The 22128-nt window shown below is 41.2% G+C and overlaps 1 protein-coding gene across 7 annotated transcripts; it reads right to left on the bottom strand.

The window, feature by feature from the left end:
- Positions 1-570: 570 nt before the first annotated feature.
- On the bottom strand, positions 571-20913 carry sh3tc2 (SH3 domain and tetratricopeptide repeats 2). Of its 7 annotated transcripts, XM_056261806.1 has the most exons (19): positions 20725-20913; positions 16697-16801; positions 16111-16209; positions 15337-15462; positions 14847-14974; positions 14633-14738; positions 14199-14342; positions 13397-13598; positions 13161-13234; positions 12416-12611; positions 11975-12108; positions 11799-11849; positions 9845-11566; positions 9013-9190; positions 8724-8874; positions 8393-8515; positions 8105-8255; positions 1640-1836; positions 571-1228 (listed from the first exon to the last, which is right to left on the bottom strand). In XM_056261806.1, the coding sequence occupies exons 2-19, from the start codon at positions 16719-16721 to the stop codon at positions 725-727; spliced, it is 4311 nt and encodes a 1436-aa protein (XP_056117781.1). In that variant the 5' UTR covers positions 16722-16801; positions 20725-20913; the 3' UTR covers positions 571-724. The 7 variants fall into 7 exon arrangements, with proteins under 7 accessions (XP_056117781.1, XP_056117780.1, XP_056117777.1 ...); XM_056261805.1 differs by lacking the exon at positions 16697-16801; XM_056261802.1 differs by lacking the exons at positions 16697-16801; positions 20725-20913 and adding an exon at positions 16802-17217.
- Between the last annotated feature and the right edge of the window lie 1215 nt (positions 20914-22128).

The following is a 22128-nucleotide window of genomic DNA, read 5'->3' as shown; positions in this document are numbered from 1 at the left end:
TACTCAGTAAAGTGATTGAATCACCATTCACCACAGCCAATATCTCCCTCTAGTGGAGGATAATATAACACAAAATGTTTGAGGAGCTTTAATCTTTGAGGATAACGCACCGAAAGGCAAAAGATAAGTGACCAGTGAGCACAGTAAACTGTTTTTGATGTATAAGTCGTAACATGTCTATGAAAACACTTTTATGGGCCTTAAGCACATGTGCTGTGGCAAATTAATGAACTGTAGCCTATCCTGAATGGTCGCTTGTGGTTAAAAATCAAGATGATGTTTATAGTTAGATTTGACGTTTAAGATGTTTTTTTAATTAAGTGCCAATTTACCCATGATTTACCCATGAATGACTTCACAATTTATAGTACATACATACAGCAGGCCTGATAATCGAACATAAAGCCAGTTCTGGTTGAGGTACAATGAGTGCTTTGTATGGTGATCATGCACATGCTATGGAAACATGTACATTCAGCCATGGACGTTGAAAGAATTTATTGAGTTTTAATTAAGTAGCCCAATAGTTTTAAAAGTCCAGGGTGGGTAAAAAACAAAAAACAAAAATATTTACAGATATACAAATACATATTTACAATTATGCAAATTTGTTAACATTCTTCTTAAAACACTAATAGAAAATATATTATATGATTTTCAACATTTAACATTTTTTTAACATAAAAAAAACAATTTCAGAGTTATAGCTTTATGGACATATCAATTACAACATAATAGTCAAGCCCTCCTTCATTCTCCTTTCATGAATGTGTTTTTTATCAGGACAGGTAGTCTCTGGATTGATATTGTCAGCAGGCCCTGAGTCTGTTTCCTCAGATGTGTTAGTGCCTGTGTCTTCTTTGTGACTTAAGTTAGAGAATATGAGCTCAGACTCTTTCAGGGCATCGATTGTGTGGCCGGTGTCGGTCATGCTGGACTCTGTGAGAGTACTAGTGCCACTGCTGGAGTCTGACTGACCAGCGTTGGTGTGAGTGTCAGATGCTGTCTCAGCCAGGTCTTGATGTGTTTCTTCTGTGTCTCCTGCCAGTTCCCTCCTCAGACTTTGCGCTCTGTCCATATAGTTCTTACATAGTTCGGCATCAGGCATGTAGTTGGCATGGATCTCTGCGAGCTTCATGTAGATTATGTACAGTGTGCTTAGGCTTTCTTTGTCCTCCAGGGCTGCTGCCAACGCTAAATGGTAGTAGCCCATGGCATCAAATGCATCCTAAAGCATAAATAGCAATAAACATTTACATTCTTCATGAAATGCATATACCCTGAATGCTACTGTTAAAATTATTTTTATAGATACTTTGGTTTTTTTTCCACTAATAGTTTATATGGGCAAAAACGTTTTCACAAAATAATAAATAAAACAAACTTTTGTTAAAAATTTTTTTTTTAAATGATGCATAACAATTATTCTGAGACGTGAATGCAGCTAGTAATTTGCATAAAACACAACCAAAATATTGGTGAATGTTATTTCGGCATAAAACGTTCATAAGCAGATTTTAAACAAACATGCCTGTCTACACTGGTTAAATCATTTTAATAATTTTTATGTATGAAAACATGTACATTGCTTATCTTACATTCAATGCATGTAAAATGTTAAACATTACGAGATTCTCACCTTTAATCTGTATAGGGTCAGATCAGCCAGTCTGCAGTATACTTTAACATAGTACCGAACTTCAATATCATGTTCAAATGCAGTGGGGCAGAGTGAAAGAGACTTCAGGTAATAGTTCTCAGCCATCTCATACTTCCCTAGAGAGAAGTACACTGATGCAAGACGATGGAAGGACACTCTCTCATTCAAAGTAACATCTGTAAGAAATACACATCAAAACAATGTCAGGTTACTACTTTTTCCTTTCTGTCAGAAAATAATGTAACCCCAGTTTTAGCTAACTATATATCAACATAATTATGTATGAAAAGATAGATTAAAATAAATAAATAAATAAATAAATGGCTGAGCAACTGCAGTGGGAAAAGTACAAGCCGTCCAAATCATTAGAGCACTTTCAATTTCAAAGAGGATCATAAAGAGTAGAGTTTAATGTAGACCGGATGCCGCCTCAGATGCTGACAGTAAGCTTATACTGTTGTTTGATGTGCTTGAGAATTTAGTTATTCTCAAAATGTTATTTGATTTGATTTGCTTTACTTAATTGTATCGATTAAATAAATTATGAATTAAAAGTCATACGCATATTTCCATTTCATTAAACAGTTTGTCTTAGCAGTCACCGAGTAAGCGCCCATGTGTGTCAACCAGACAGAGTGCAATAATTCTGACTAAAATGATGCATTTTGATCAAATATTTGTTGTTGGGCATAAAATGTTCATGATATTTATGTTATTGATATTTAAAATTAATATTTATTCAAACGATCAGTTAAAACAATTGAATTGGAAGCTCCTCTGACAGTACAGCATAAAAGAAAACAATGCATTATGTACTTTGAAACGTCCCAAAAGCCATTTGCAAGCCATTTGATTTCTGCAATGTGATGCATTACAGAGTGAAACAGGATGCAGTGGGCCATGTGGCAAAAATATCATATCACGATATTTTTTTCAGGAAAATCCCGATTCACGATTCTTTTTTATGTTGGTTTTGCTATTTTGCAAGTGACTGAGCATTACAGCCAAACTACTGTCTTTGTAAGATAAGAACAAAGATACACATTACATATACACAACATATAATATACAAATTAAAAAAACTGCTTTATGCTTTATCACACCGGCACGGACACACCGGCACCAACACGGACACACCGCCACGGACACCGGCATGGACACACCGACACGCACACCGGCAAGGACACACCAACACGGACACACTGGCATGGAAATGGACACCGGCACCAACACTGACACACCGGCACGGACACCAGCATGAACAACGGCAATGGCACCGGCACGTACAAAATAGACGTTTTTTTGAAGAATGTGGCTAAACAAACAGTTATTGGTCCCCAGTGACACGGACACCGACACACTGGCATCGACACGTACACAACACGGATACACCGGCACGAAAACACGGACACCAGCAATGACAAGGGCACCGACACCAACATGGTCACACCGGCACGGACCCTGGCACCTGACCAACGGCACGGACACCGGCAATGGCACATGGACACTGGCACAGAAACCCCCACATAGACACACTGACACGGACACAGGAAATGGCACGGAAAACGGACACCGGCATGGAAACACCGACTCCGGCACGTCCGAAAACCGGCACATGCTTTATTTGTATGTAGATGTATTTAACATAAGCATTCAAGAAAGAAAAAATAAAACACTACATAGAGTTCACTGTATAAATAATACATCGATAGTTTTTAAAGCTACTATTAAAGTTCTCAGAGCAATGAGTGATTTTCTCTCTAATGTGTTATTAACATTAAAGGGATAACCAAACAGTTGTTGGTCCCCAGTGACACGGACACACGGACACGGACACACTGGCATGGACACCAGCACGGATACACCGACACGGACACACCGGCACGGACATGGACACACCGGCACGGACACACTGGCACCGACATGGACACACCGGCACGGACACACTGGCACCGACATGGACACACCGACATGGACACACCGGCACCGACATGGACACACCGGCACCGACATGGACACAACGACATGGACACACCGGCACCGACATGGACACACCGACATGGACACACTGACATGGACACACCGGCACCGACATGGACACAACGACATGGACACACCGGCACCGACATGGACACACCGGCAGCGACATGGACACACCGGCAGCGACATGGACACACCGGCACCGACATGGACACACCGGCACCGACATGGACACACCGGCACCGACATGGACACACCGGCACCGACATGGACACACCGGCAGCGACATGGACACACCGGCACCGACATGGACACACCAGCAGCGACATGGACACACCGGCACCGACATGGACACACCGGCACGGACACACTGGCACCGACATGGACACACCGACATGGACACACCGGCACGGACACACTGGCACCGACATGGACACACCGACATGGACACACCGGCACCGACATGGACACAACGACATGGACACACCGGCACCGACATGGACACACCGACATGGACACACTGACATGGACACACCGGCACCGACATGGACACAACGACATGGACACACCGGCACCGACATGGACACACCGGCAGCGACATGGACACACCGGCAGCGACATGGACACACCGGCAGCGACATGGACACACCGGCACCGACATGGACACACCGGCACCGACATGGACACACCGGCACCGACATGGACACACCGGCACCGACATGGACACACCAGCAGTGACCTGGACACACCGGCAGCGACATGGACACACCGGCAGCGACATGGACACACCGGCAGCGACATGGACACACCGGCACCGACATGGACACACCGGCAGCGACATGGACACACCGGCACCGACATGGACACACCGGCACCGACATGGACACACCGGCACCGACATGGACACACCGGCACCGACATGGACACACCGGCACCGACATGGACACACCGGCACCGACATGGACACACCGGCACACAACGACATGGACACACCGGCACCGACATGGACACACCGGCACCGACATGGACACACCGGCAGCGACATGGACACACCGGCACACAACGACATGGACACACCGGCAGCGACATGGACACACCGGCAGCGACATGGACACACCGGCACCGACATGGACACACCGGCACACAACGACATGGACACACCGGCAGCGACATGGACACACCGGCAGCGACATGGACACACCGGCAGCGACATGGACACACCGGCACAGACATGGACACACCGGCACACAACGACATGGACACACCGGCAGCGACATGGACACACCGGCAGCGACATGGACACACCAGCAGCGACATGGACACACCGGCAGCGACATGGACACACCGGCAGCGACATGGACACACCGGCAGCGACATGGACACACCGGCAGCGACATGGACACACCGGCACCGACATGGACACACCGGCACCGACATGGACACACCGGCACCGACATGGACACACCGGCACCGACATGGACACACCGGCACCGACATGGACACACCGGCACACAACGACATGGACACACCGGCACCGACATGGACACACCGGCACCGACATGGACACACCGGCACACAACGACATGGACACACCGGCAGCGACATGGACACACCGGCAGCGACATGGACACACCGGCAGCGACATGGACACACCGGCAGCGACATGGACACACCGGCACCGACATGGACACACCGGCACACAACGACATGGACACACCGGCAGCGACATGGACACACCGGCAGCGACATGGACACACCGGCAGCGACATGGACACACCGGCACAGACATGGACACACCGGCACACAACGACATGGACACACCGGCAGCGACATGGACACACCGGCAGCGACATGGACACACCGGCAGCGACATGGACACACCGGCACCGACATGGACACACCGGCAGCGACATGGACACACCGGCACCGGCACAGACACACCGGCACCGGCACAGACACACCGTCATGGAAACACCCACACCGGCAATTATACATCGATACTTGAAGCTGCTATTAAAGTTATCAGAGCAATGAGTGATTTTCTCTTAGTTTTTTGTTGTTTTATTAAAGGGATAGTTCCCCCAAAAATGAAAATTGTCATCATTTACTCTCTCAAGTTGTTTTAAACCCAAATAAGTTTCTTTGTTATTTTGAAGAATGTGGCTAACCAAACAGTTGTTGGTCCCCAGTGACACCGGCACCGACAGGGACTAGTGATATTACATTTGACACTGAAGCTTCAAAACGCGTATCGAGAACGCAGCGAAATTTCTCATGAAGCTCCATGCCGGAGCGCGTATTGTTTTCAGAGAAACACGTGATCAACGAAAAACGAATGCTGCGTCGCATACTATCCGTCCAAAATAGTATTCGAAAATAGAATTAGTACGTCCCAAATCGTAGTATGTTGAAATAAATGTTCCAAAGAAACCGGATGGTCTACTATTTCCGGTCAGAATCCGAAGTGCAGATCGATGCACACTCTGACGGCTGATATTGCCCACAACCCATCGCGCGTTGGACGAGGATTCGGTTAGAACTACAAACACGAGTGAAAAGTGTTTATTAAAAAAATAAAAAATATACAGACATGGAGGACACGCGAGTTCGGCGGTTATGTAGAGAGGTTTAGATAAAGGGGTTTGAGTGATTAATTATCAGTATCTAACCTGACGAAAATTTCTTTATTCAATGTTGTCTACATTATATTGTATCTGCAGCATTGTGGACTTTTGTAAAGATACGTTTAGCCATTAACTTTTAAATGTATTATTATATTCAAATTGCAAACACATGAGGAGAGTCACTGCATGAAAGACCCACGACTGGCATGTGAACGTGCTACAACATTTCTCTCCGAAACGGTAAGAAATTAAATTAGATTGAATGGAGGATTTTAACTGTGATGAGATGATTGACAGGGCAGTTTACGGTGACAAGGTGCACGCAGCAGATCTGTCCGTTAAAGATGACGAAGTAGTATGTCCCAAAGCTTGCCTACTCTTTTGCTACACACTCAAAAGTATGTACTTTTTCTTCACAAAAAGAGTACATACTTTTAGGGCGTAGTATAAGTAGGCGAATTGGGACGCAGCCGAAGCCTCACTTTCTTTCCAGTCACGTGAATGCTTCACTTTGCGTGTCGGAATGTACTTTGAACCCAGACCACTACTCTACAGGTTTTTGGAAGTTTAAGTCCATTTACATTTTAAACCTATGTTGCCCCCTTATATATATATAAATAAGCCTATAGCCTATGTTACATTATCATATATTCTGACACATATAAACAGCATAGAAACCATAAAATAATTAGACCAACATTTACTTGCATCAAGCAACTCTGTTGGTATTTTTATAATTAGTATTAATATAATTGTTTACATTTATTTTATTGCCACACTTTAATATGTGAATTATTTTATCAGAAAACTGAACATTTAGCGTTGTCAGGCTTTTAATTGTGCTTAATGGATAAAACAACGGCGCTGTGTAATTATCTGCTCATAAACATGGCTGCTATAAATTTGACCTGCCACAAGATGGTGCTGTTTTCAACACTCTTAATGCTTCGAATCTTTTCCCGAAACATTCAGGGGAAAGCCTCTGTGCTTCATGAGGCTTCATTTGCCCATCCCTAACTCGGACACACCGGCACAGACACGAAAAACGTGGGTGATATCATCCAAAAAGTAAAGTCATGTGAGGTTAAACTTGATTTGAGTTGATGTATTTTCTTTCTTTCTTTCTTTCTTTCTTTCTTTCTTTCTTTCTTTCTTTCTTTCTTTCTTTCTTTTTAAGGAACATGTGCTTACATTTAAACGCGGTCTGTTTAGATTTCATGTTGGCTTAAAGGGTTATTAGTTACCCCAAAAATGAAATTCCTGTCATTAATTACTCACCCTCATGTCGTTCCAAACCCGTAAGACCTTTGTTCATCTTCGGAAAACAAATTAAAATATTTCTATATAACATTAAGGTTGAACCACTGTTGTCACATGGACTATTTTAACTATGTCTTTACTATTTTTTTGGGCCTTGAAAGTGGTTATGATGTTGCTGGCTATAGGGGGGTCAGCTCTCGGATTTCATCAAAAATATTTTCATTTGTCTTTCGTAGATGAATAAAGGTCTTACGGGTTTGGAACGACATGAGGTTGGGTGATTAATGACAGAAATTTCATTTTTAGGTGAATTAACCCTTTAAATGTATTATGATGTATTCTTCAAATGTTGTATAGGCCTACTGTAAAGGACATATGTCTCCAGCAGGGGGCAACATAGGTTAAGATTACAAGCAAAAGACATAGTCAAACTGACTTTCACAAAAGTTTTCTTTCTTTCTCTTTCTTTTTCTACAAATTGTATGTGGCCCATAGTCATAGAATTTTCTGAATAGTGCATAATTGGCTTTCATTTCCATGGTTATAGCTTTTTAGGAACAGATGCGTGTAAAGGTCTTACCAGTTGTGGCGCTGACCTGCACTGCAAGTGTGGCATACTGTAGTGCTTCCTCATAGTGCTTCTGCTTCATCAGGAGCTCTGTAAGTTTGTTCAAAAGCCTGAACTCTGAGTGCACATCTTTAATGCTGCGTGCAAATGGCAAACTCCCATCCTTAAAAAAAAAAAAATTAAAAACAGCAGATAGATTTAGAAGATGTAGGAATCCATGCTTAGTCACATGGTATACATCTCCTAACCATTATTGGATTGTTTTGGTAATATCTATTGGGAACTCATAGTGAAACCTACCCTGTAAAAAGGTAGGGCAGCCAGTTGGTTTCTGTGTCCTTTGAAAAACACATCTCCTGCTTCCTCATAAATGCTCATAGCAAAGCATGGGTCATTCATCCTCAGGGCTGTCTTTACTGCTGCCTGTAAAAAATTGTTTATTGAGAAAGAAGTTATCACAACAGCTGATAAAAACATGCATGTATATGATATGGCAATAAGTTTCTTTTTAGAAATGACCAGACTAAAACAAGTTAAAGAATAGTCTTAATGGTGGGATATTTTTCCAAATGGATATGCAAAAATAACTTTAACTCCTTTTAAAATACCCTACTTCGATCCTTTGACTCACCTGTAGGTACATGTCAGCCAGTTCATCTTCATGGATCAAATAATAGATACGGCCCACTTGCAGCCATGTCTCTGACTCTTCCAGTCTTTTCCCCAGGTCTATGGAGATCCTTAAGCTTTGCTTTGAGTAATCAAGTGACTTCCTCGATGACCTGCAGTGATTTTTATAAAATAATTACTTTTGATCCACTGTAGTTTTCACCAATTCATTTGTTTCAAATGGATCAAGTTTCAAAGTATTGACAATGGTACTGTATTATGTAGTATGTGCAGATTACAGTAGCGCTTACTTCTCAGTGTTGAGTGAGAGATAGAGGTTGCTGAGGAGTTCCAGGAACTCTCCTTCTAGCTGTTTATTCTTTAGCGTTCTGCACAGTCCCACACAGTGCTCATAGTAAACAATACACTGTCCATACAGCAGCAAGTCAGCGTAATGGCGACTTAGAACTTTTGCCACCACCATTTGACCTGCATTTGGAAGGAATTGTGTTATTATTCTTACACTATAAATGAAATAGCGGCATAACATTAATTCTCTGTTCATTTAGAAATTAGGTTTGTGACATACAGAAGGTTTAAAACATTTAGGTGACTCCAAAACGTATTTAGACACTTTTTGACACTAAAGTAATAAAATATCTGAATATCATTGCATTACTTATAACAGTTTAAACCAAATGGCATCTGCAAATAAATAATGCTGCGTTTTTTTTGTTTTGTTTTTACTAATTTCACATGTGAGATTTGTTTTATTATTAATTTAACCAATTGGACTTTGGACGTTTTTGTGGTTAGTAGAATAACTAGTGCTAGTAGACTAACCACACGTGCAGTTCATCATATTAATAATGAACATGTTTGACAAACAGAAAGTGTTCTAGACTTTGAACAATGTGTTTATATTTTGAAACCTAGCAATCTTCATTTTGTGAAATGTTTTGATTGGAAATTATGATGGTGCTATATTTCTTTAAAATCAATGCCATTCATTTTGAAATTTTGTTATATAATGCAAATACATTTATAAATTTTAATTGTGGCTTAAGTGTCCAAATACTTTTTGGGGCCACTGTAGGCATCAGGTATAGATGCAACCTAAAACATCAAATCTTGAACACTTACTGTGCAGATTTTTGGCACTAATAGCAATCAGGAGGCCCATCTCGAAGCATATTCTGACCTCCTGACTCCCTCCTCTATCCTTGTAGCTCCTGCCCAGCCAGAGAAGAGCCTGGACATGCTCCTGATCTGTAGGACTCTCTGAGAGAAACTGGAATAAGTGCAGGGAATTGAGCAGGAAACACTCTGCTAGGCCCGAAGCCCCTAGAGATAGAGACAAGCAACCCAAGTTAGCCAGAGCTAGTGCTTCATTACGCTTGTTTCCATTCTCTCGGGAGATCTGCAGAGCGCAATAAAAGTTTCTTGCTGCCTCCTGAACTCTGCCCTGTTTGCGGAGGCATAGGGCTAGGAGATTGTAGACTACACCACGCTGTGTCGGACTGTCGGTTTCATTCAAAGACTTAAGCAGCGGGTGCAGAGTGTTCTGAGCTTGTATGGGTTCTTCCGTTAGGACCAAGAGCCAGGCCAGCAGAATGGATGCCTCGAAGCCCTCCTCCTCATTAATTTGACCTCCAGTTTGTGCTGCCTGTTGGGCAAAAGGCACAGCCTTCTCCAGAGCTCCATGCTGCTGGTAAACGCTAGCTAGGCTCAGGCACAGGTCCCTTTGAGTCCTTGGGTCTTCCCCTTGACTAGCTATGGACAAGGCCTGCTGAAGGTAAACCACGACCTGTGTAGGAAGCACAGAATTACTTTCCTTCCAGTGAGGATTAAGCCTGGCTGAGTTTCTGATAAAGAGTTCAATTTTCTGGAATGCATCATCCAAGGAATGCTCTTGCCCTGAGTCTAAACTTAAAGAAGCTAGTGTGAGGTAGGGCAAATACTTTTTATGATAAAGCCTGCACAGCATCCAGTTGAGATCAATTGGGGCAGTTGGCCTCTCAACTTCAGCAGACAAAGTCATGGTAAGGAACTGAAGCCTCTCTACAAAAGGTAAAGCATCCTCTATTTTCCTTAGACGAATGAAGAGACAGAGAGAGAGGTAGCATGTCCGAGCCTCTAGGTACTTGTCCTTTTCAATTATGGCTTTGCGCATGATTGGTTTGAGCAGCTCAAACTCATCCACAGAGCAGAAGTTGTGGCAGGGAAGACACAGAATCAGAGCACTTGCCTTATCCAGCGTGAATGGCAGCTTATCCATCATCTTCTGTTTGAGGTAAACAGCAGTGAGATTAGTGTACAGGGCAATTAGAAGTGGCTTGTCATCAAAACCATTTACAGGGACCTTTAGAGCTTCCTCAAAGTACACTCGCGCTTGAGAGAACTTCAGTTTCTTGGCACATAGCCGACCAAGGAGGAAGCAAACTCGCCGGTGGGCCCAGAGCATCCTGCCTTTTTTAGCTCCTTCCCGTAAGTTTTCCAGATGTTGAAGCACCTCGTCTTCTGGAAGGCAGTTGAAGAAAGTGTCCAGGAAAGAGTAAGAAAGGTCGTAAAGAGTCTGTAAAGTGTCCTGGAAATATTCCAGGTTGAGGAGGGTCAGGATTGGGTCACAGCTCTCTGCATCATCAGCCTCCCAGATACCTTCATCCATGAAGTTTGGAGGGTCTTCCTCATATTCGTCCATCTCTCTGAAGGTGTCCTCCAGGCTGAAAGAGAGGATCTCAGAGTCCCGGTCCAGATGATTCCGAGAGGCATATAATGATTGCCGCGGGGACGAGTGGTAGGGAGTTACGTCACTCTTTTCAGATATGGTGCTTTTTCTTTGATCCACTGTAGTTTTCTGCTCTGCTGATTAAACAAAGTGTAAATGTCAGAATTTTTGATTGTACATAGAAAATTATGTAATGAAAGAGAAGGAGAGTTGGAAAGAAAAGGAAAATTGTGAAGGTATGATTAATTAATATAGGTTAATTCTATACAACTGGAAGTTGTAATAATGTATGAGAGCAGTGAAAAAAACATCTACAGTATGTAGCAACATTTCCTCATATGTTATGCATAACTATAAAAAGGGGCTTACCTGACATTGGATGGTTTCTTATGTAAGTGAAATCAGAGTCATCAAGTCTGTCTGCAGTGTAAAAGAGTAATTTTATCAACACAGGATGAAAGAAAGCACAGATTTGTCCCCACTTAAAGGGACAGTTCACCCAAACATGAAGATTCTGCACAGAGAGACAATGCATAATCTCTTACCCAATCTGTACACGGTGCTAATGTCAGTGGAGAATAGATTTGCCAGTACATCAGACTGACAGGGCTCAAGGCAAGGGTTAAGTTTAGATAGGGCTGCCCTTTCCTCCTTACTCAGAAAGACCAATTGTCCATCGCTGTGCAAAGCCAACAAAGACAACATTATCAGCCACATGACTCTCATTCGGATCGCTTCATCACATCATCACATAACTCCACTAGCCCCCCTTCCAACACCCTCATCACCCCCAGCTAGACAGAGGCACATTCAACAAAGGTCAACAGAATAAAATAGCATTTGCCAGCTGGTTGCTTCAATTGGTATGTCAGTATTGTTGAGAAGCACATTAGATGAATGGTTTTACAAAATAAAGAGAAGGTCATTCGTTCGAGCACATGCCGAATCTATGAATATAAATAAATACAGTTGAACTGTTTACTTACAGAGGCTCAATACTCTCAGGTCTTACATGGGCCTTGTGAACAAATCCTATCTCTCCACTGGTGAGCTGTCTTCCTATGAACATGTTCAGAGTATTGAGAAGAAATCCTTCAATCTTGATTATGTCTCCCTGGCATAGGTGCAGCTCATCTTTACCCATTGGGTAATGGTCCACTACTGCCACACAGGTACCCACCACTAAAAGGGAAGCCAAAAGAAAGGGCAGATTTGTAGTAACACTCAACTTAAGATGTCTAATAAATAAACAAATATTATGGGTTCAATACAAGCTAAAGTTGGCTGACAGCATTAATGCATAATGTTGATTACAACACAAACAGACACAAAAACTAATTCTACTGTTAAAACAGTGTATTATTTGAGCTGTAAAACTGTTTAAATCATTTTTACAGTCATTTTGGTGTTGCAGTATCACGGCAACAAATTTGTACACTGGATTATAACTTTACATGTTACATTTTTTTTTCACAGTAAAATCATCATGCATATTGTTTACGTTTTGAGAATATACTTTTGAAACAGTGAGTATTTTAACATTTGTGAATTCACTTCCATTGTAAGTGCCTCACTGTAACCCAACAAAGGAGGGACAAGTTAAAATTATATTTTGTGATAAAATAATTTTGTGATAATCTACATTATGTCACACATTCTGTTGACTGAGCTTTCTGAACGCTGAATATTCCTTTTGAAGGCAATCTTGAGGAATAGTTTCCAGATACTCACCTACAGGATGATCAAAGAGGCCTTCTGTAACTGGAATCCCTCCTGCATTTCCAGGATATTTCCTAAGGAACCACCTAGGAAGAACAGTCTGTATTTGTAAGGGATAATAGTATGTTTCTTGGATGAGAACAAGTGTAGAACAAAAGTAGCTGTTCAACCAGACAAATCTGTCATTACAATTCCTTCTTCCCACAAAACCTCACATTTCATGTGCTTCAAAATTCAGTGTCACTCACTGGTAAAATGGATAAGGCAGAGGCTGCATATCATGAACAGGGACTAGACCATGTTGACCCGTGGACAGCAGTGTACCCTCCCACATGGCCTCTTGTCCTATGTCTTTCACCATGACCAGGTCATTCCTCCTGTAGGGCAAGGTCAGCTCCTCTTCCTCCTCTTTGCAGTCACTGTTGTATAAAGTCTTGGAAAAGAATGTACCTGAAACAATAATAAGACGTTCCTTAGTCATTAACTATTCCTGATTTATATTCTTCAGTAGGTTCCTAACATACTTTTCAAATTTTCAAAGTGGATTCCTAAACAAGTTAACTCCAAGGAATAACAGTTTGTTCCATACATTGATGTTTTTAAAAAATATATATATGGTTATGTCTGCCTTAGATTGTTGTCTTAAGTAGAATACATAATCAAATACTAAAATTATGAACAGATAGAGGAAATTTTGGTATGAATGAGGTGGCTAACATTGTAACTATAGTAATGATTCTTAGAAGCAAGATATTTTGTATGTAAACAAAACTCGAGGAAATGTTGAGTCTACAAAATGAAAAACATACACTCCCATCTTTGCAAACAAGAGGACACTGTAATCACTTCACATTTTTACCCAATCTTGTTTTCAACTTATGTGACCTCCGAATCGGTTAAGCAGCAATGTGTCAATAGTGGACTTTAGAACAGACTAGAGATGTGTAAATCCATCTTGTTTTATCAGTTTCTCAATGTACGTTTGTTTACTGTTTGGTTAAAGGTGATGTTGTTGACTGCAAGTCAAGTCAGCAAGTGGAGGCTCCTTACCTTCCTGTAGCAGAAGTCCTAAGTAAAGAGTAGCTAAGTGGTCTTCATCCACTGTTACACAGATCTCAACATCGCTCAGCAATGCAGGGTCCAGCCAGAATGACTGGTCACATAGAAAGTTTTCAAGACATCTTGCTACATATCCTAGAATATAATAGTTTTACTTGTTAAGCTTTAATAGTTCAAGAAATTATAAATATACTACAGAACAGGGTTGCCCAATCCTGTTCATGGAGATCTGCTGTACCTTCCTGCAAAGTTCAGCTCCAACCCAGATCAAACACAACTGAAGCAGCTAAAAAAAATCTTCAGGAGCACTTGGACAGGTGTGTTGGATGTGTGTGTGTGTACTCTGCAGGTAGGTAGATCTCCAGGAACAGGATTGGGCAACCCTGCTGTAGAAGTACTAGCATGTTAGTTTCACTGATACTAACCGAGTGCCAGGTAAGTGGAGAACTTCCAGATCTCCTCGACAGTCTTAAAGGTGATGATAAAGCTGTCTTTCTCTGCATGAACGGACACTAGTCGTGCAGACAGATCCTGTGTGTATAGTATCAACAATCACTTAATACAATGAAGATTGAAATAACTTGCGTGATCAATAGTAATAAGTTCATCAGTGGTGCCAGTTCATGTTCCGTCTCTGACCTTGAAGAGCTGGACGACATCCTGACTGTTGCTTTCTACTACCCGGAGTCTTGTACGTAAGGCCTCCTGAAGCTCACTGTCAGGTGATACACTAGATCTGCGTCTCCCACTAAACAACAAAACAACATCTCCAAGAAGCAAAAGGGAATGGAGTTAACTTAATATCCACCACAAAGAAACCAAGATTTACGATCAGTTGCATTAGCAGCAACAGGAATGCTGTAGTGATGTTGGGTGTGATTTATTAATGCAACATCACAGCGGTAGTATGCTTAACAAACCAATAGGATTTTTTGCAGGAACAGCACTATGAGTGACAACATCACTAAAGGCATACCATTAGGGCATAGGCTGAGTGTACACATTAAGGAAGTCTGGCATTAGTTGTGAGAGTATGCTTAAGAAGTTTAGCCATTAAAGGCCATTATGGAGATGGAGGCCATTATTTCAATGCAGATCTGCAGGACACTGAGATCCATTCTGCAGATACCTGGAGGGAAGCGTTCTCCTGCTGAAGATACTGTGCTGCTTCCGCTGAATGTTTCCTTCCTCTTCCAGTAAATCTCTCTGCTTCTGCCTTCTGCCTCCACCTCGGCCTCAGCCTCCACTTCCTCATCTCCAATTCCAAAACAAAGGAGACTGGGGTCAACACAGCTTTACAGAATTCAATTGCAGTTGGTATGTAGTTCCGTGAACTTTAATAGCACATCAGAATTATGACTGTTTATGGTTAATCAGTAAATTTACAGAAAAGTAACACTGAATGACTGAAGAGTGAGAAGAGAGTGATGTCCTGTTTATGAATGAATAATTAAGGACAAGAATGTTCCCTCTGTCTGAAGTTATGCACTTCCCATGTTTGAATATGAATGGTTATCACCATATACTGTAGTTCCTCATTCCATGATACAGTTGGTGCTAATTTGCATATATATAAAAATATCAGAGCCGTGTTTCTATTTACAAGCTCATAAAGTTGTGGACATAAACAGGAAGTGCAAGTCATATCATAATGACTCTATAAATATCAGCCAGGCCCAGGTGGCTTAAATAATAGCCTCTTCGTCATCTCCAGATGGGTATGACCTTCCCAGATTTGTGCATTGAAAAGAGAGAATATTCCAAATAGTCGCTTACTATCATTTATTAAACAAAAACACCACATTTATAATAGAATCATGTAACTCTCTGTCCCATGGGTTCTTTTATAATTAAATTCAAACATTGCTGACACACTTATGCTTGACTCAAGAAATCCTCTTACCAGCAGTCATGGCGTCATTGGGTGGAAAGAGCTCACTGACAGCAGCTAAAGTGTATGGAGGGTCATTCCATAAGGCATCGAGCTCAGCGGGCGATATCGCTATTGAAAGGGAGGGTGATGTTTAGGGGAGTGTTATTAATTTAGCTAAATGACAAGCTGAAGCTTTTAGGTTAAATGCCTTATCAAACTGACACGATCGATTGACGACAAAATAACAGCCTTCAAATATTGAAAACATGCAAAACACAGACCAAAATCTAAGACGGGGATCGTGCACATGCAAACAGTCAGTGACAAACATAGCCAAACATCATTAGCCCATATAGAATCAGCCTAAAACTTGGCAAGAGAAATATAAAAAAATGTTGTCAAATTGATACAATTGTCAAAAAAGGAGAGTATATGCTAGTTATTAGTCAACAGCTGCTTGTAAATTATCTAAAATCACACAAGCAGCAAAACAATATACCAGTAACGCACACAGCAACAATAGTACATAATTAGTAACAATAGGCAATCACAGCATTGCGCACAAACAACAAGGCACACAAACTGCCAACTAAGGGAAGTACACCATCTGCATTACCTTCATGGGTAAATCTATTACCCATGACTGACAGAAACACTGTGATGCCTCCCTGTGAAAGTTACTCTTCTCATTGCAAAAATCTAAAGCCAGGGTGGGACCAACCTGAAAATGAAAAGCAGTTTCTGAGGCATGGAATTGGACAGCAGCTGCAGCATGCCATGATGTACACAGCCAGCTTCAAACACGGGTTCAATAGTGCCCGCTCGACAGTATATCCACTTATTATCGATGGAGTCACTCCTCTCTCTCTCTCTCTCTCTTCCTGTCCATTTTCCTCTCGTGCATAAACCTCACTCTCTCTACTGCTCATTTCTAACTTCCATCTATTTCGTTCTCTCCCCTTTCCTCTCTGCGTCCACTCCGCAGATGAGGGAAGCACTCTGAAGCACTGCAGGCATGTTTGTGTGGGCTGGTCAGTGCCTCTCTGTGCCAGGGGTTCTTCTGGAAAGGGAGAGAGGCAGCATTCTCACAGCGCTGGCATACGGGGCCAAAGACCCAGTGAATTAATAGGCATTGCTCCCAGCAATTTCTTATGGTACTAAATTAAACTTTCATCTTTTGTCCTAGATGTTATAATATTAGGGCTGACAGTTACAGGTTGACCATTCTAACATGTCTGGCTCTTAGAAAAGCTCAGCCCTCTTTATGTCTAGCATCGTCATTACTTTCTGCCATTTCTTTCATTGCAAATATCTAGCGTGGGTGTAGATTTTAAGACATTGTTCCTTTTTAAAGGAAAGAAAACCAAATAAATATTTAACAGTGCTTATTTTGTTTTTGTAACTGTGCTGTTTTACCCTGGTATTCCAGCTATAATTTGATGATTGAGCACTCCAGCAATTTGGTGTAAGAATGTTGTTAAGAATGAGGTTTTTAAGAAGCACCCTTTTGCGTATACGTGTAGAGTTTTAGTGCGATGTCAAAAGATACTCAAGCATAGCATAGGCTACTCAAACCATATTGATAAATCTTTCTCAGACTTTTTTAATGTGACTGTCTCAAATGGATTGAATGTGTCTCCCTGTCATCACTACTGTCTCTGTCCCTGGGTTTAACAAAGAGTGTACTTAGCTATACAAAATAATCTTTATCATGTTATTATTGTTTTATAAAGAGAGAACCCAGTCAGATTCTAATTGAATCTTGTGAGTCTGAGTCAGCTGTAAACAGCCCGGAGGAATTTCTCAGCATACCTTCTTAACTCTCATAGAGCATCTCTCTGTGGCCTTAACAAAAAATGTAAGGCTTTTTCAACACCCAGTGTGTGAATTATAGCCTACATTGATTTTAAGGGGGTTATTTTCTAAAGACATTTCTTTTAATGGAAATTTTCAGTTAAAATTATTAATATCTTAAAGGTGACCTATAGTTCAAAATTGAATTTACCTTGGTGTAGTCAAATAACAAGAGTTCAGTGCATGGACATGACATAGAGTGAATCTCAAACTGGACTGTTTTCGCGTTCTCATTTAATTCACGTTTATGAAAAACACCCCTGAAAAACGGTCGGTTCTCCACACAATACCGACTGTGACGCAATAGTCGGGATCATTAATATGTACGCCTCCAAATATTTGCATAATGCCAGCCCTCAATGCCAGGTGGAACTGCGCAGCCGAAGCATGGCAGTTGCTCAGTGTGGATGTACACATGAACACAAAAGTATTTTTTAGTTCCTTCATCTGGGCCTCTGAAGAAACAATGGGTTAATTTTATTTTCTCTGGAAATTTCCAAACATTTCACCGAGTGTTTCCTCAACTTGGGCCAATACAGAGCTGGCCTCGGATCGAGCTACCAAGCAACACTTTCTGATGTGTAATTGTTCAAGTTCAGACAGGTAATCTTTCTCTCAAAATCGTTCAATACTGTTTATGCATCAGTAAGTCAAGCCAGTGACTAAAATATCAGCTTCACATCGTTTCTTTTAGTAGGATGAAAATAATCGTATTTAATTTGTGAACAAATTATATACAGAAAGCGATCAAAGAACAATCTTTCCACACAGCGCGAGTTTATCTGGACACTTGCCAAACTCGTTATGAAATCAATGACGCACGTTACTGCACAACGAAGCTCTTACTGTATTTACATCATCGTGTTTGCATTGGTGAAAGCAGAGAGAGTGCAGAAACTGCTTTGCAATGATAAGATCTTCATTCTCGCGATCAACACACTGTCATCTGCTCAATGCTCATCACGGCAACATTTTATGTGATGGGAATAGATCTAAATACTTTAAAAACATCTCACGATTCGTTAATCTCGATAGCTGTTATAGTAAAAACGTATAATAGCAGTAGTAAAAGTATTCGGGAGAGAGTTTCACATGTAATGCGTTGCTATTTCATATGCAAGCATGTCAGCCAATCACAGCAGTGGCCGCGGTTACACTGAATCCCACAGCAGACACGCCCCTTCAAACAGAGTGTTCAAATCAGAGGCTAAAAGCAGGCTAGGGAAAATGCCATTTATTTCTAAATTATGATTATTTTTTATCTAAAAAACATACTAACATTATAAGGGTAACCCAGGAAACATTATAAAATAATAAAAAAAAAACATTCTAGGGCACCTTTAAGTTTTTGATAGCCTTAAGTGATATATAAATTTAAATAATACTAAATAATGAAAGTACTTCCTATGTTTTGTTAAAGGAACACTCCGACTTTTTGAAACTTTAGCCTATTCACCTTATCCCCCAGAGTTAGATAAGTCCATACATACCTTTTTCATCTCCGTGCGTGCTGTAGGCCTCTGACGCACCCACCGCTAGCCTAGCTTAGCACAAAGACTGGATGTAAATGGTTGCAGCTAGCATACTAATCCAAATAAGTGACAAGATAGCGCAAACATTTTCCTATTTACATGTTGTGATTTGTATAGTCACAGAGTGTACAAAAAACAAAGTCACATGAGAGACAGACATATTTTAACCGTACATATTTTAACCGTAACTTGGGCGGAGTGATAACCGCAGCACCTGAGACGCGCTCTCTGCTCCTCACCACGGCGCGTCTCAGGTGCTGCGGTTATCACTCCGCCCAAGTAGCAGTGCTTCGCCTTCAGAGAATATAGTCGCCTTCAGAGAATATAGTTCCCAGTATTTATACGGTTAAAATATGTCTGTGTCTCATGTGACTTTGTTTTTTGTACACTCTGTGACTACAAATCACAACATGTAAATAGAAAAATGTTTGCGTTATTTTGTCACTTATTTGGATTAGTATGCTAGCTGCAACCATTTACATCCAGTCTTTGTGCTAAGCTAGGCTAGCGGTGGGTGCGTCAAACAGACTTATAGCACGCACGGAGATGAAAAAGGTATGTATGGACTTTTCTAACTCTGGGGGATAAGGTGAATAGACTAAAGTCCCAAAAAGTCGGAGTGTTCCGTTAAGGTTCTGGCAGATACATTTCAATGAATTTTATTTTGAGTAAATTTGTGAACATTTTTACTTTTGTGGCCTCTGAAATATTTGAAAACCATTTTAAACATCTGTCTCTCCCCCAAAACTTTCTGCTTTGTAGCTTAAATTGTATCACATTCAATAGGCAATGTGCTACCAAGCTACAACAAAGACGTTGAACGGTCCCACGCGCCTAGACTGTGTAGTTAGTGGTCTCTCTCTGGGTTACTGGTTCAATGTGTGGATGTCAGTGAAAAAACGGGGTAGATTTGTAACCTGAGTAAAGGGTTTAGACTCTAAGTTTAGAATGTCGCAGCACATGCTCGTACTATTAAACTGGGCGAAAAACAAGTTCTTAAAACCTAGTTAGTGAAAAAACTGGTATATTGTTAGAGAAATAAATGCTCTACATAAGAGACAGACTTACAAACTACAAATATACTACGTAAATAATAAGTAGAGACAACCAAGAGTCTCAACAACTAGTTAAAAAGTAAGTATAGCCTACTATTCAAACACTTGTCCTACTTCAGTTCAAACCTGGAAATATATTAACAGCAATTTCAACTGAGTACACAGTCACTCATACACAGATTAGTTTCTGAGAGAGAGCGTACCTCTGTCCTGCTGACTCCCGGCTGTGTGTTCGTTCCTCATAGATCTGTCAGTATGTGCTCTATGGAGTTGGCGAAAAGTTCCTTTTAAACTGACTAAAACTAACCATCATAGTACGTAAAACTCATGTAGGGCATGGGGTGTGTGTGTGTGTGTGCGTGCGCGTGTGTGTATGTCCTTGTGGCACAAGTTTGGAGCTTTTGCTGAAGGAAGTATGTAAACTCCTCCCCTAAATGATATGCTTTTTTTCTTTCTCTCAGTTTCTCGTTTTCTCTCTCTCTTTGAGCCCGGCCCTCTCACTCCCCTGCTCTGTTGGACTCTAGGTCAGGTCAAGAAGGTCTTCAGTCAGTTTATAAGGTGTTAGATAACCTTCAAACAAACACTCTTAAATGATTGAAAATAGAATATCTTTCCATTTATATCTAATCAGATTCATGAATACAACCAAAAAATATTCAACAAAAAGAAAAGGAATAGCAAATGTTAGAGAAAAGTAATCCTTCTGGTCCGACTTGTTTTTCATAGAGCAAAACAAAATGCCTCTAGAGTCCCTATCAACTTCATTACAATCAAATACGCCTTCTTGCACACATTCCAAAGGTGCTTTCTACAACATATCCAGACAAACGTCCAGACACATAAGGTTCATAGTTAATATATTAACTAACATGAGCTAACCATGATCAATCCATGTGTCGTATTTATTAATCTTTGTTAATAAAAATAAAGCTGTTCATTGTGTGTTCATGTTAGTTCACAGTGCATTACCTAATATTAACAAGATTTTAATAAAGTATTAGTAAATGATGAAATTAAAATGAACAAAGATTAATAAATGCTGTATAAGTGCAGTTCATTATTAGTTAATGTAAACTAATGTAGTTAACTAATGTTAACTAAGGAACCGTATTGTAAAGTGTTACCAAATATCTTAACTTGTTTTCCCCTTTAAATCGTTATTATTTATTTTTCCAAGAAGTCCCTATGCTTCTCGTTTGGCTCTATATCGTCAGTAGGTCAGATAACAGACTGGGCCTTGGCTCAGCTAGTCATTTCTTGCTTTTCTCTCCTGGTTAAATATAAACCCTGGAACAGACTCCAGGTTCTAGACTGTTGTTGAGCCATTACAAAAGTCACCCTGAGAAAATATATTGTGAAGACATGTGACTGGCTGACTGGCTGTGAAAGAAGGCAGTATGTGCACTACGGTGTGGCTAATTCCTGCCACAAGTCTCAGATGGTCTTGGTAAATGGATTAAATACCACATCAACGTTAGAGAATCAAAACCCCCAAACTGGTGGAGCCAGCAGGCCATGTGCCAAAACTATGGTCACGGCATTAACATGGCACGCAAGACAAGCAGCTGATGGTTTCCACAGCATGTGTGTTCCAAAGCTTTTTGGAA

This window comes from Rhinichthys klamathensis, unplaced genomic scaffold, assembly GCF_029890125.1.
Source record: "Rhinichthys klamathensis goyatoka isolate OS25496 unplaced genomic scaffold, OSU_Roscu_1.1 h1tg000186l_1, whole genome shotgun sequence".
Taxonomy (NCBI): Eukaryota; Metazoa; Chordata; class Actinopteri; order Cypriniformes; family Leuciscidae; genus Rhinichthys; species Rhinichthys klamathensis.
Note: the sequence above shows the minus strand (reverse complement) of the source record. Positions and strands in the feature narration are given on the sequence as shown.

Excerpts from the sequence above, each read along its gene's own strand:
- sh3tc2 (XM_056261802.1), bottom strand. The coding sequence starts at position 17,009 with ATGAGCAGTAGAGAGAGTGAGGTTTATGCACGAGAGGAAAATGGACAG. Across the intron at positions 14,343-14,632 it reads CTCCACTTACCTGGCACTCG|GATATGTAGCAAGATGTCTT; the intron begins GTTAGTATCAGT and ends ATTATATTCTAG. Across the intron at positions 8,256-8,392 it reads CTGCCCTACCTTTTTACAGG|GATGGGAGTTTGCCATTTGC; the intron begins GTAGGTTTCACT and ends TTTTTTTTTAAG.